The sequence below is a fragment of the Hyalella azteca genome, unplaced genomic scaffold (genome assembly GCF_000764305.2).
Source record: "Hyalella azteca isolate HAZT.00-mixed unplaced genomic scaffold, Hazt_2.0.2 contig16712, whole genome shotgun sequence".
NCBI lineage: Eukaryota > Metazoa > Arthropoda > Malacostraca > Amphipoda > Hyalellidae > Hyalella > Hyalella azteca.
Genome location: NW_025946521.1, coordinates 1 through 14756, shown reverse-complemented (window position 1 = coordinate 14756; position 14756 = coordinate 1). Strand labels below are relative to the sequence as shown.

Below are 14756 nucleotides of genomic sequence, written 5' to 3'. Positions count from 1 at the left end.
CAACGTCAGCAAGGTAACGCTGCCAACGTCAGCAAGGTAACGCTGCCAACGTCAGCAAGGTAACGCTGCCAACGTCAGCAAGGTAACGCTACAACGTCAGCTGTTGACAACATCATTGTCTGTTGATGCTGACAGTGAATGTCCTTTTCAACAGGATTTATGTTCTTTTCTTTAGTATTAAGTTCTATTTGATGTCATTTACAGTATTCCAGATTTACCAATTTGAATTATTACCTGAGCATTATCATGACTTTGTTATATGTATTTTTACGTTCATTTACTTCGTCTACAGTTGTTCTCGCAGATATCACTCAATGTGTTAGTAAAACTTGCATGCTTACAGCGAATAGGGAAGGAAATTCAACGGTGGAAAAATCTTCCATTAAGGATTCAAAAATGTAGGGCCATGTACATGTATACGAAATTTAATTTGTGATCAATTTAAGAAGTTAGTTTATATTGCGACATTACTATTGTTATCAAATTTGATATATTGTTCGTTTCTTTTCATATTTAGCTAATTTTTATTCCTTTGTACCGTCATTATTTTCAGATCCACTGCGTTCGTGAAGTGTGATAAGAGCATAAAATCTGAACGCTTCTTAATTCCTCCGCTTGCTACGCTAAGTAAAGTTTGTTGTTGATCTTGTTATTATTGCAGGCATTGCTGTGTTAAGTTGCTGCTGTTATTACATGTATTACTGTTGTTATTGCAGGTGTGCGTGATTGCTGTGGTGCTGAGGCCCGCAGCACTGCAGCAGCTGCACAGCGTCAGCGCGTGTCTGCAGCAGCTGCGCGTGGAGCAGCTGCTGCTGGACGCCTGCAGCCTCGACGCCACAGACTAGCGCCTGCCCACACTTGCTATATTATATTACAAACTATACGAATACTAAACTATTTCTTGTTTTATATTAAAAACTACACGAATAATTAACTATCTCTTGTATTATATTATAAACTATACAAATACTAAACTATGTCTTGTATTATATCACAAACTATATGAATAATAAACTATCTCTTGTTTTATATTATAAACTAAACATATAATAAAATATCTCTTCATATTGCAAATCCTCGTACAGTGTAAAAAATTATTATTAGCTCTTTTTGGTAGTGTTCATGTAAGCTTGGAATTGAAATATGGTTCACCTTCGGATCGCACGTAGGAATCCTACGTAATGCCCTTGTCTGCGACGGTCTGCGTCACTCGATGTCCTCGTCAAATATCAATTTAAAAAATTTTGCTATGGAGTTTCTTATCACATGGTCTCTGTCTTGACCAAATATCGATTGATTTCTAATATATCAATTGACATTTATGTAACCATTAATGTGGCTATCACGGACCGCTATAAACATCGCAAATAAGATCACGTTTCTAACGATTATGTACACGCAATGATCATTTTAAAGGCAGTATTATGACATTTACTATAGATTTTATTAACAATTTTTGGCAGTAAATTAACCTCGAGCAAAGACACTGCGTGTCCACAACCGGCATTTTTAGATCACTTGTTGAAATATTCTTGCAGGCAACCGCAAAGTAAAATGTATAAATGTTGCGCGAGCAAAGTCTACTCTGGCAAACATTTTTTCTGGAAATTTGAATATCCCAAAAGTGGAAGCCACATCAATATGTAGATAGTATCACTTTTAAAACATGTGTATAAACTCTTGGAAAAATTATAGGGGAAGATGCGCGTAAAGCGGAAGTGAAGACAAATGACATTGAATGCTCATTCTTTATTAATGAAGAAAAAATATTCGTTGATATATTAACCATACAAATTTGAACTAGATTACGCGCCACTAAAAATCAGGAGTTCAACGATTGTAGGATCAATTTGCCCTCAAAAAACTCGTCTACGAATCTTGACTTCAACCTGACAAGCTCTTTAACCCACTGTTGAATTTAGTCCATACTATTTATAATTCCGTATCGAACATTAAACCCACTGTGTAACTCAAAATTCAATCCAGAATGATGCAACACGATCTGCAAACAAAAATCGAGTTCTAAAATCTAAATGATTAAATATTATTCTCAATGTAACATTAAAGATAATTTCTACACATTTATAGAAGTTATAATAACAACCTGATATTTAATATTAACCGACCATGAAAAACTGTAGCCAGCCCACTTTTCAATTTCCAGTCCTCTCATTAACTGCCAGCCCACTCTTTAATTGCCAGTCCTCTCTTCAATTTACAGCCCACTCTTTACAGGACAAACTAGCGTGCATTTTCCGAGTTGAGAACTTCCATGAACCTATAAAACAATTCTTAACTTGAACCTGAAGAAAATATAAACTTCACTAAAAAGATTCAACACCAACCTACGTGTTGAATTAAAATCTCTTCATTAAATTATAGGGAAACTTTAAAAGGATTATAAAGATTATAAGAAATCGCGCCTATAACTACAGACATTGTACAGAGCCTCCGCCGCTGATGTGTGGAAAGATGCTTGTACACGGGGCGATCAGTTGCGTCGACGACAGTTTTACAGGCTGTGAGCCTATACACGAGGAGAGTGTTGTCAGTACACGACGCCAGTGTGACTTTGGGAGCCGTCGAGTAAGGTTGTGCACGGTGGAGGCAAGCGAGAGCTCGACAGCTGTGCGCGCTACACTGGGCAAGAGAGAGGGAGCGACGCAGCTGTGCTCAGTACGAAGGCCGAGCCGCTACTGGAGTACTGGGCACACGAGACTGGGTAGACAGAACTTAAGCTTCTCTGGGTGCAATGCAACAACTAGTTGCCTCTGAAGACGTCAATCATCATAAATTAGTTGCGTCGACTAGTCGACGCAACTATTCGCCTCGTGTACAAGCACCTGTAGGAATTGCATTATTGGAGTGATGTGTGGTAGGAATAGCATTACTGGGGTGATGTGTGGTAGGAATAGCATTGCTAGAGGCGGCAGAGGGCTGGCCAAGAGACTCATGCCTTACAACACTAAGAAAACTACAATAAAACTAACACTTCTGAACCAAACTATACACTCAAAGGAATGAATGGGACTTTGTGTTCAAATATCGATGTATTTCCTGCCCTTCTGTGGGCAATCCTGATCAAGTTTGGCTCTCTAAAAAGGCGCCTTTCAGATACGGACAGTAAGGGTGTCATTAATTGGACAAAAAGACCCATTCGTTTCTCTGAGAAATACACACCCCGCTAGTGTGGTCACCCGCCAACGCTCGAATAATGTACATCCCTGGTAAGAATAGCATTACATTAGATCCTTTGAATGGTACACTCGTTCAACGAGTTTCTTATTAAGTCACAATCAAAAGGCACTTTATTTTCAATGATTATTATACGATAGCTCATTCAAACGATAATGTTCATCAATGTAATTCGATAGGTAATATTCGATAGGTCACAAGAAGTCTGTTCACAAATGGCTTTTCGGAAAACGTCGAAAGTTCACAGGCTTTTTTCTCCCTCAGCCAAGAAAGTGTCTTTTCGGTTCAAAGTCACCGCATTTCTGTAACAAATAACGATATCTAATTTTCCGTGGAATGGAGTACCAATTTTAATTCAAGTTTCAATTTCTCATTGATACTAGCCGAGGACCGATGATCTGTCACGGTCACTCGATCTCACACAAATTTATTGTAGTGGATTTTCAGTTTTGATCGACGTTTCTTCAAGAAGTCGCAGTCACAAATCCAGTTTCGAATTTCTTACGAAAGGAATTTGACGGAAAGGCAAGATACGAAGGCAACGAATTACTGATCGACGATATTTTAGAAAAAGTAGCTTTTTCTACGTTTGTCGTTCGCGTTCAAAAAGTGCGACGTCTGCTAGTGCCCAACGTCCCGGGCAAACGACGTTGAAACAACGTCGTTCACTCAACGTTATTCCGACGTCAGACGCCTAGAGGGACTGTACGTCGCCTGTCGACGTCTACGGTCACAACTGCGACGTCTGCCAGGCTGGCATGTATCGCTCAGGCTTGACGTTGAGGAGCTGGTCGTCGTAGTGCTGCGCGGGGGGCAGCGGGCCCGTGATGGGGCCCGTCAGGTGGGTCTTGAGTTTACAGTCGAGGTGCAGGGACCCGTAGCGAGGGGGGACGCCGTGAGGGGGGTTGTTTGTCCCCCACAAAGTAGGGACAGATTGCTGCTGTTGTTGTTGTGGTGGTTGTTGTTGTTGTTGTTGCTGCTGCTGTTGGACGTTGACGTTAGGCGCCGCGTGCAGCATTTGGTGCGTCTGGAGAGTGGGCGCCTGGGCGGCAGGGGGCGGCGCCCCTGTTGTGCTGCTGATGGGCGGCGTCCAAGCGGCGGACGCCGGAATTGACGGCACTGAGGGCACGGCGATGGAGGGGTCCCCGCCGCCCCCCTGGCCCGGCGTGTGGGGGGATATGGGAGGCGGGACCGCCGCCATGATGGCGTTGATGTTAGCGTCGGGGGTCGCGTCGTTGTTGTTCGAGATCTCGACGGGGGCCCAGGCCCCGTGGCGGTCCCGCCGGAAGTAGTGGGGGCGGTTGTTGGGGAACATCGTCACCGCGGGGAACGGGTGGTCCTTGATCAGCTGCAGCACCCCGCGCACCTGCGGGGGAAGGGTGGGTGAGGGGTGAGTTGGGATGACGTGCCGAATCGTTTCATGATATTCCTAGCAAGCTGATGATGTGATACATGATCTGCCACCACCATGACCATAAGACCACCATAACCTCTTCAATACTTAACAACCTAACCAGCTTGACCCACCCCGGCCCCTCCACTCACCAGCTTGACCCACCCCGGCCCCTCCACTCACCAGCTTGACCCACCCCGGCCCCTCGACCTCGGGGGAGGGGGACAGGCACTTCAGGATGACGTCATCGGTCTGCTGCAGGAGAAGCTCGACCCCCACGTGGGGGGCGTAGTTGTAGGGGCCGATGCGCAGCACACCCATCGTGCAGTCGTACACGTCCACCATCTGGGGGAGGCAGGGGGTTAGGGGGAGGCATGGGTTTAGGGGGAGGCAGGGGTTTTCACGGTAGACACTTAGACATAAAAATTTTTGGCCTCTACAGGCCTTACACCCCTATCGATTTACAAACCGCGCGATCCTATACAGACCAAGAGGCCCTATAGACCTCTGTACTCTACAAACCCCAGAGGATTCTATAGACCCAGTGATCCTACATAACCCGTGACCCCGTAGACTCCGGGACCCAATAGACCCCGTGACCCGACAGACCCCGAGGCCTGGCAAACTACGGGCCCGGTAGACCCCGGGACCCTGAAGGCCCCGTGACCCATAGACCCCGGGACTTAGCAGACCCCGTGACCTGGCAAACTACGGGCCCGGTAGACCCTGGGACCCTAAAGACCCCGGGACCCAGTAGACCCCGTGACCCAGTAGACCCCGTGACCCAGCAGACCCCGTGACCCCGCGGATCACCTGCTGCGCGCCCGTGAAGATCCTGGAGCTGCGGATCTCGAGGTGCGGGCCCTTGTCGGTGAACGTCGCGGGGAAGATCTTGCCGGTCTGCGTCCCCACCGCTGGGGGAGGCGAGGAGAGGGCGTTAATTCTCATGCATTACATCCCGAATGTCGTCAAGCTTAATATTAAAGAGCATGCAGTTCGAGTTTAAACCTGTTCTTTGAAAATTTGAGATATTAGAACAAATAGTTTTCATGTTCACGCGCCAAACGTCTATTGAGTAATAATGCACAACGATGGTGAACAGATCGTTAGTGATGAGTATGAGTCACCCTTTCTTTCTCCATTTCTTTTTCACTCTTGCGTTACTCACACATTCGCCTTCTCACCACTCACCTATCCCCTTAACCAGGGGCCAGGGGGTCTAGCGCCCTTCAGGGTGTTGTTCTCCCCCCACTCTCCCTCCCCCCACTCACCTATCCCCTTAACTAGGGGCCAGGGGGTGGTGCCCCGCAAGGTGGTGTTGTACTCCCCCGTGCAGAGGATCACGAGGTGTATCTGCAGAGCTGTCTTGTGGAACGCGTCTGGGGGGCAAAAGGAAAATTTATATAGAAGATAAAATTCTTGTTGAATTAGCTAAACAAGGAAAATAATGGTATGAGTACTAGTGCATTCCAACGATACGATTTTGTAAGCATAATCGCCTGATTCACTTTTTAGTGTTGAATTGCAATACCGTACCACCTATGAACACTTGCGCCAGTGCTAGTATGAAGTCATTGGTTTTTAGAGATCTTTGTGATAGCCACGATTAAATCATTGTTCCTCTAGAGGTCCTAGTGAGTGTGAATTAATTTTAGAGATCAGTCTTCCTCTTCCAATCATTTTTCGGGGAGCCAGCAGCGAGTGAACACGTTTGCTGCAACGGACGCATCAGCGCCGCGCCAGGGCAGGAAACGGGCCAGTATGTCCAATTTACAGCAACATTCGTGCATGCCTACGAAGAAACATCCGAGGCCACCGCCGCACCTGACCGAATCATCCGCAACTGCGGGCATGAAACTTGAATTCGTCATTGAAGTTCCTGTTGAAACTGCTAACGAAGGCGCCGGCGAAATTCGTATGGCGAGAATTTCGAACTGAGTAACGGCCATGGGAAGGACGCAATCACTGGTCGGCAGCGCTCCCGCCTAGGCCTCAAATAGAATTATTTCATCCAGCATCAAGTTCCGGACGTCACGGGCCAGGCGGGATAAGATAACGCAGCTGAACTGGGGGGACAAACACCTTAGATATTCCCCTCTCACTGGGGAGGGAGAGGGCCACGGTCCCTCTCCACCACTCCACCCCCTCACTATCCCCCACTCAATTAGTGAGAGTGCCACACTACTCCCCCACTCACTAAGTAGTGAGAGGGCGACCTTCTCCCCCACGTTATGTCGGTCCTGGAAGCCCCCCACGAGGCAGAGCTCGAGGCGCCCCTCGGTGTACCCCAGCGAGAGGTCGGTCACCCGCGCCAGCAGGTGCAGCACCCCGTCGTCGTGGGAGCAGATGTGGCCTCCCCCCAGGCACTCCTCGTGGGAGCATTTGTCGAAGTGGGCGAGCCCCACGGCACCCGAGCCTGGGGGAGAGAACGATTAATTGGCGTTAAATGAATCAATTAAATACAATAAAATTGAATAAATTTACAATGTAAACTAATTTATGCGCTTAATTCATTTGATAAATTCAATAATTAATTGAAAAAGTCTACCAAATTAACCTCTTAGCGGGCACGTTACCATATATAACTTGAATTCACCCCCCCCCCAAAAAAAAACACCACGGCCTCAGGTTTGTGTTTCAGGCTTCGTTATCATGCCTCTGCCAATCACCGATCANTGGAAGTAGAGATATCTCTCTTTTTCGTAAGATGGAAGTAGCAATATCTCTTTTTCATAAGATGGAAGTAGAGATATCTCTCTTTTTCGTAAGATGGAAGTAGCAATATCTCTTTTTCATAAGATGGAAGTAGAGATATCTCTCTTTTTCGTAAGATGGAAGTAGCAATATCTCTTTTTCATAAGATGGAAGTAGAGATATCTCTCTTTTTCGTAAGATGGAAGTAGCAATATCTCTTTTTCATAAGATGGAAGTAGAGATATCTCTCTTTTTCGTAAGATGGAAGTAGCAATATCTCTTTTTCATAAGATGGAAGTAGAGATATCTCTCTTTTTCGTAAGATGGAAGTAGCAATATCTCTTTTTCATAAGATGGAAGTAGAGATATCTCTCTTTTTCGTAAGATGGAAGTAGCAATATCTCTTTTTCATAAGATGGAAGTAGAGATATCTCTCTTTTTCGTAAGATGGAAGTAGCAATATCTCTTTTTCATAAGATGGAAGTAGAGATATCTCTCTTTTTCGTAAGATGGAAGTAGCAATATCTCTTTTTCATAAGATGGAAGTAGAGATATCTCTCTTTTTCGTAAGATGGAAGTAGCAATATCTCTTTTTCATAAGATGGAAGTAGAGATATCTCTCTTTTTCGTAAGATGGAAGTAGCAATATCTCTTTTTCATAAGATGGAAGTAGAGATATCTCTCTTTTTCGTAAGATGGAAGTAGCAATATCTCTTTTTCATAAGATGGAAGTAGAGATATCTCTCTTTTTCGTAAGATGGAAGTAGCAATATCTCTTTTTCATAAGATGGAAGTAGAGATATCTCTCTTTTTCGTAAGATGGAAGTAGCAATATCTCTTTTTCGTAAGATGGAAGTAGCGATATCAATGCAGTCAGTCAAAATAACTTGATGGAATGGCATTAAATTAAGGCTTGATAATTACGCATTTCATATGAATGTTTTAATTCATATTACGGTACGTATTCTTTTACCAAAGTAACCGTATGTAATAGGTTCTTCAAATGTGATTTTGTCCTTCAACAGGTAATTTTTTTAAATACGCAAAAGGAAATGTGTTTTAATTGAATGTTTTCTTTTACTGGTCCCAGAAATTTGAAAGTCTTCACATTTCTGTGCTTGTCCGCGAAAGGGTAAATCGAACGCATGTATGTACTGAATACGAGAGTTGACCACGGAACTACTAATAAGTTAATAATGATAATGCTAACTTTTGTTTGTATTATGTATTTGTTATGTTATGTATTTAGTAAAATTTTGAACTGATGAAGCTGAAAAGTTTTCATCGAAGTTATCGTGAATTTACACGACGTCTCATTTATAATGTATCAATAAGATAACAATACAATAGGGTGTCAATGCGATATTGTTAATACAATAACAATACGACAACAATGAGATAACAATACAACAATGAGATTACAATACGACAACAATGAGATAAAAATACGACAACAGTGAGATAACAATACAACAATGATATAACAATAAGGTATCAATAATATAACGACACGACAACAATGAGATAACAAGATAATAAGAAGACAACAATAGCAACAAGATAATAAGAAGACAACAATAAGATAACAAAGGGCAGGCAGATGGGGGGGGGCGCCGTTACGTCAATTCAACGGAAGCCACAACCGACAACAACCACGACGCCTGGTGACACTCAACCATGGTTTTGTTATCGGTGTTGTTTGCTGCTGCTTGTTGTGGAAAACAAAGCAGGCGTTGTTGTCATCGTAACGTTAAACAATAACGTTTTTATAACGCCATACAACCAGCAGCAACAACAGTGCCTTCATCAGCACTGCGCTACTGTTGTTTTTCTTGTTCTGCAACACCAACCGCAACAACCTATAGAAGGCGCAACAGCAACAATAAGATCAACAAACATCAGCAACAACAACAGCAACAACAAACAGCGACAACAAAAAACAGCAACAACATCAACAACTACAACATCAAAAACAATTGAACAACAGCAACAGCAAACAACAGCAACAAAAAATAACAGCAACAACATCAACAACAGCGACATCAACAACAAACAACAGCAAACGGCAGCAACAACAACAGCAAACAAAAGCAACAACAACAGCAAGAACAAACAACAGCAACAACATCAACAACAGCTCAAACAACAGCAACAACAACAACAATCAACAACAACAAACAACAACAACAACAGCAAACAACAGTAACAACAAACAACAGCAACAACAACAACAAGAAGCGTCCCCGCGGGGCTCCGCTGCCCCGGGCGCTGACCCGCGATTTCCTCCCCGCAGCCCCGCTACTGAAGAGGGGGGGAAAGGGGGGGGGGAATAATTTGGTTTAGGGAGGGGGGTGGTACAGTGGGGTGGGGGAGGATATTGTGGGGAAGAAATGACGGTAAGATGATGGGGAAGGGAGGGGGGATGCTGTAGGTTCTACGGTGAGGTTGGGGGAGTAGCCTAATAACTTATTGTGTAGTTTTACATCTCATAAGTGGCGTAAAATGCATTCCGTGACGAAAAAAATGTATTGAGTGACAGAAAATTTATTCAGTGACGAAAAAATACATTCACTGATGGAAAAATCCATACACTGACGGAGAAATACATTCATTGACGGAAAAATCTATTCATTGACGGAAAAATCCATTCACTGGCGGAAAGATCCTTTCATTGACGAAAAATTAAAAAAAAACATTAATTAGAAAAAAGCATTCATTGACGGAAAAATCCATTCGTTGACGGAAAAATTCATTCATTGACGGAAAATCTGTTCGTTGACGGAAAAATTCATTCATTGACGGAAAATCTGTTCGTTGACGGAAAAATCCATTCAATGACGGAAAAATCCATTCGTTGACTGAAAAATTAATTCGTTGACGGATGACGGAAAAATTCATTCATTGCGCGAAAAATCCATACATTGACCGAAAAATCCATTCGTCGACGGAAAAATTCATTCGTTGATGGAAAAATCCATTCATTGACGGAAAAATCCATTCATTGACGGAAAAATCCATACATTGACGAAAAATTCATTTGTTGACGGAAAAATCCATTCACTGACAAGGAAACTGAAGGGAAAATGTGAGTAATGATACAAGCGAACAAAAGAGCGAACAGAAAATGTTTCAAATGTTAATCTTATGTAATACCAATTATTTAAGCATCCATTAAACCATTATTTTTAATGGCAACGAAGTTCTCAGTATAATATTCTGCTCTCTAGAGACTCAAAAAGCTCTAAAATATTTCAGTATTAATTTCTCGAATATGTTTTCAATTTCATTTAAAAGATTTTTGTTCAAAAAATTTTCATCAATTTCTATCGAAAATACGTTTGTAGGAACTGAGTTGAATAAAGGATATTTTCGTAATAATTCGCAGACTCATACTGCGTAACGGAAAAACTATTGCGCAACGGAAAAACTACTGCGTAACGGGAAAGTTACTGCGTAACGGAAAAACTACTGCGTAACGGAGAAACTACTGCGTAACGGAAAAACTACTGCGTAACGGAAAAGTTACTGCGTAACGGGAAAGTTACTGCGTAACGGGAAAGTTACTGCGTAACGGGAAAGTTACTGCGTAACGGGAAAGTTACTGCGTAACGGGAAAATAATATTGCGAGAAACAGCATTCATACCAGAGCCACGCTACAGAGACGCTATATAGTGGCTGCAGAGACAGGATAAGAAGGCTATTTACGCTAAAGAGATACTGCAGAGACGCAACGAAGACGTTTCAGGGACTCTGCAGAGACGTTGCAGGGACGTTCCAGAGACGCTGCAGGGACGTTCCAGAGACGTTGCAGGGACGTTCCAGAGATGCTGCAGGGACGTTCCAGAGACGCTGCAGGGACGTTCCAGAGACGTTGCAGGGACGCGGAGACGTTGTAGGAACGTTCCAGAGACGCTGCAGCATCTCTGCAGAGGCGGGGGGTGGGGGCGGTAATCGTGCGACAGGCCAGCGAGGGCGTGAGACGAGAGCCGCAGCATCCGCTCCTGCACCGCTGCTGGATGCTGCCTGCTGCAGGATGCTGGATGCCTGTTGTGTTGTAGGGACTTCATTCCTGGATGCCTGGTGTGTTGCGGGGACTTCATTCCTGGATGCCTGGTGTGTTGTGGGGACGTCATCCCTGGATGCCTGTTGTGTTGTAGGGACTTCGTTCCTAATCATGGAAGGTCTGGTCATGTTTTCGGACGTTTCGTGGCATCTCAGTTGCTCTGTCTCGAATAAAAATTTGCCCGTATTTTCAACGCGGCCATGTTTTCTATGTGCAGCCCTGGTGCTGCCACGGTAACCTTAACAAAATTTGGGGACCGCCTAGGCTTCGGCCGAATAGTCGCTACACTCGCCGCTGTTATTCGATCTGGGTCTGCTGGGCAACCAGATCTAAATCAGCTTCTGGTCAGAATTTCTTTTCTCACTTTACAGTCGTCTGAGAGTATGATATGAGTGACCGAACCGTGCTGCACCGATCGAGATTGCAGGCGGCCCAGAAGCTGTCCTAACATAGCAGAAGCTAGCGGACATAGAGCGGCTGATTCACGCACTGCCCGAGTTCCACGCAACTTCTACTTGAGAGTCAGGCCGTAGCTGAATTTCGTTAGAAACTCCCCTAGCGCGGGCCTGGTACGGCCCTAGCACAGCTCCATCGCTGCAATAGATGCCCTAGAGCTACTCTATCAATGCAATAGCGCTGCCTTGGCAATTCAACAATGCTGTCCATGCGCTGCCACGTTACTGCCCTAGTGCTGCTCCGGCAATGCCCCGATGCTGCCCTTGCGCTATCACGGTGCTACCCTACCGGTGCCACCGTGCTACTTCAGCGTTGCCTCGGCGCTGCCCCGGTTCAACCCTAGAGATTCCTAGCAGGGTGGTGTCGCTGCAGGTAAGCGACACCGCTCTGGCATTCTGCAGGCCAACATCGAGGGGCTCTTCCCACGAAGAGCGCGTCATAAGATTGGCTTGTTGAGAAAGATGTCTGACGAGGGTGGGATTTTATTGATTGCACTAACGGAGTCGCATCTAAGAAAAGATATAATTGATGCAGAAATTGCAATAAAAGGATTCCAACACTACCGCGCGGACCGGAAGGCAGTTGAGAGTAATTGTTTTCCTTAAAAAATCTCTCGCAAGAAGCACGGTCGATTGGATATCGAAATTTGAAAACTTTGATGGCTTTGTTGAACACGTGCTACTCCACAATAAACAACTCGATCTCTGCGTAACTTAAGTGTATAGACCACCTGCTCGTCCATCGATGAATTTTAGCGAAACCCTCAAAGAAATAGAGACCAAAGTGGTTGGGAGATAATTCCCCAACCTGATAATGGGAGAGACTTCAACCTACCATGTACCCGTATCGTCTGGGACAATGACGGCCACGATCGATAGAAGTCAGAAAGCAAAACTAATGCTAGTGCAGTTTGCTGTGGAACACTAACTTAGCACGTACGGCTGCCAACAAGGGAGCAAAGTATCCTTCTTTAGTAACAATGAAATAATGATAGTCGACGTTCGAGTTGAAGAGACTTCATTGTCCGACCTCTGTCTTGTGATTTTGGATACAATTGGAATTGAAAATCAGCCCCATGCAAATACCCTAAGAAGGACTGGCAGGACTTGACTTCCACCAGCGAAGAACAGACTGGGAGGTAATTAGTAACGATCTCGCAGATATTGATTAGAGTTCGGAGATTCGGGAGAAGAATTCAGATGTAATTTACACAAAACTTTCAAATAAAATAGCACAGGCACTAGTTATTGACAGTGTGTACCCTGACCCTGAAGTTTGCAGCATTCCGAGAGACCGACGAATCCTCATGAGAAAACGTACTTTGCTAAAGCCTTTGACAAAGTTGACATGAGGTTATATTCAGAAAGCTGATACTGTTGGGAGTAGGAGGAAGCCTTTTAGGGTGGATCCACAAGTTCCTTACAGATAGAGCGCTAGCTGTCGCAATTGGAAACTCGAAATCGAGAGAAGTGATGGAACACGAAAAGCGGAGTGCCACAAGGCTCGGTGCTTGGACCGGTCCTCTTCCTCCTCATCCGCGTTGCTGGCATCGACTCGTAGCTTACCAACGCATCTACATCGTCATTTGCGAACGATATAAGGATCACAGACGACCTAGACTGCAAGACGAGAGGCCACACTCATTACAAGATGACTTGTCAACAATCTACGATTTGGCCCTATAGTGAATAATATGCAATTCAACGGCACCAGAGGACGGGATGCTGCATCGCTACATCGCATCAGACGGCACAGAAATTTAAGAGAATTAACATGTTCGAGATGTGGCAGACAACTGATGGGATGTGGCAGGCAACTGATGGGATGGATCTGGCGAACATTCAGAACGAGAAAAGCAGCGGCAACGATTACGATCTTCACAGCCCATGTTTTCCCCAATCTTGAGTACTGCTTCCAACTTTGGGCGCCGCTCAAAGCGGGCGCGGTGCGGAAACTAAAGTCAGTTCAGCGGACCTTCACGTCCGTGCAGGATCAGCCGAATGAGCTGGGGCAGATTGACTCACCTGGGACTTTACTCACTAAAGAGGAGAAGAGAGAGGTACATCATACTGTACACTTGGAAGATGATAACCAGACTGGCTTCCAACTTTGAGAGCGAGACCTCCAAAATAGTGACATATTGCAACGAAATGATGATTCTTACATTTAATGCAGGATTCCTGTGGACTGTGCTGGATTCCTCCTATTGATAACAGAGCCGCGGCCAGAGTATAGACTCTTCGTGAGGAATCACTGTCCGCGGAAGGACCGAGGCTGCTTAATGCCTTGCCTAAGGTGCTGAGAGGAGGGGAGTTCACCCTTGCAATATTCACGAGACGACTGGACAAGTGGCTGAGAAAGATTCCGGATGGTCCAGTAATGGGAAACTACCCTCAGCAAGTGACAAGCAACAGCATCTTGCATCAGCTGGCCCAAAGGAGGGCAGATAGACGGAACAGTGAACACGTTCATCGTTCCCTCCGGGACCCGAGGGCGAGGAAACCTACCTATCGACGATTTGGAGACGGAGGACGACGAAAGCGGCGCATCAGCTTGACCGGGGACTAAGTAGTCCTAAATTCGTCATAAGATCATACGGCCAAGAGCTGCCCCGGCGCCACCTTAGAGCTGCCCCGGCGCTGCCATATATAGCGCTACCTCGGTACTGCCCTAGCGCCACCCCGATGCTGCCCTAGCGCTGGCCCGGTACTGCCCTAGCGCTGGCCCGGTACTGCCCTAGCGCTACCCCGGTACTGCCCTAGCGCTACCCCGGTGCTGCCCTAGCGCTACCCCGGTGCTGCACAAGCAGCAAAGGTCGAGCGGTACGTCACCCAGTCAGAAATCGCCGCAGTCTGGAAGCCAGCCGCGGGTGAACTTGCCTGCGCCAACGCTCGCCCCAGCGCAACGCCAGGGTGATCAACAGCGCAGGAATGTCCACAGCAGCGCAATATTGT

General features: G+C 45.4%; 1 protein-coding gene across 1 annotated transcript; it reads right to left on the bottom strand.

Annotated features, from left to right (window-relative positions):
* Positions 1-1734: 1734 nt before the first annotated feature.
* On the bottom strand, positions 1735-11474 carry LOC108674506. The gene is made up of 6 exons (XM_018162465.1): positions 11033-11474; positions 6786-7004; positions 5860-5967; positions 5402-5502; positions 4772-4933; positions 1735-4561 (listed from the first exon to the last, which is right to left on the bottom strand). The coding sequence occupies exons 1-6, from the start codon at positions 11472-11474 to the stop codon at positions 3926-3928; spliced, it is 1668 nt and encodes a 555-aa protein (XP_018017954.1). The 3' UTR covers positions 1735-3925.
* Between the last annotated feature and the right edge of the window lie 3282 nt (positions 11475-14756).

What these genes read in the sequence shown, in the direction of transcription:
- LOC108674506 (XM_018162465.1), bottom strand. Translation starts at nt 11,474, where the DNA reads ATGACCAGACCTTCCATGATTAGGAACGAAGTCCCTACAACACAACAG. An exon ending in CCCTGCAACGTCTCTGCAGA is followed by an intron (nt 7,005 to 11,032) that starts GTCCCTGAAACG and finishes TCTCTCCCCCAG; the next exon opens with GCTCGGGTGCCGTGGGGCTC. An exon ending in GCCCCTAGTTAAGGGGATAG is followed by an intron (nt 5,503 to 5,859) that starts GTGAGTGGGGGG and finishes CGCCTCCCCCAG; the next exon opens with CGGTGGGGACGCAGACCGGC.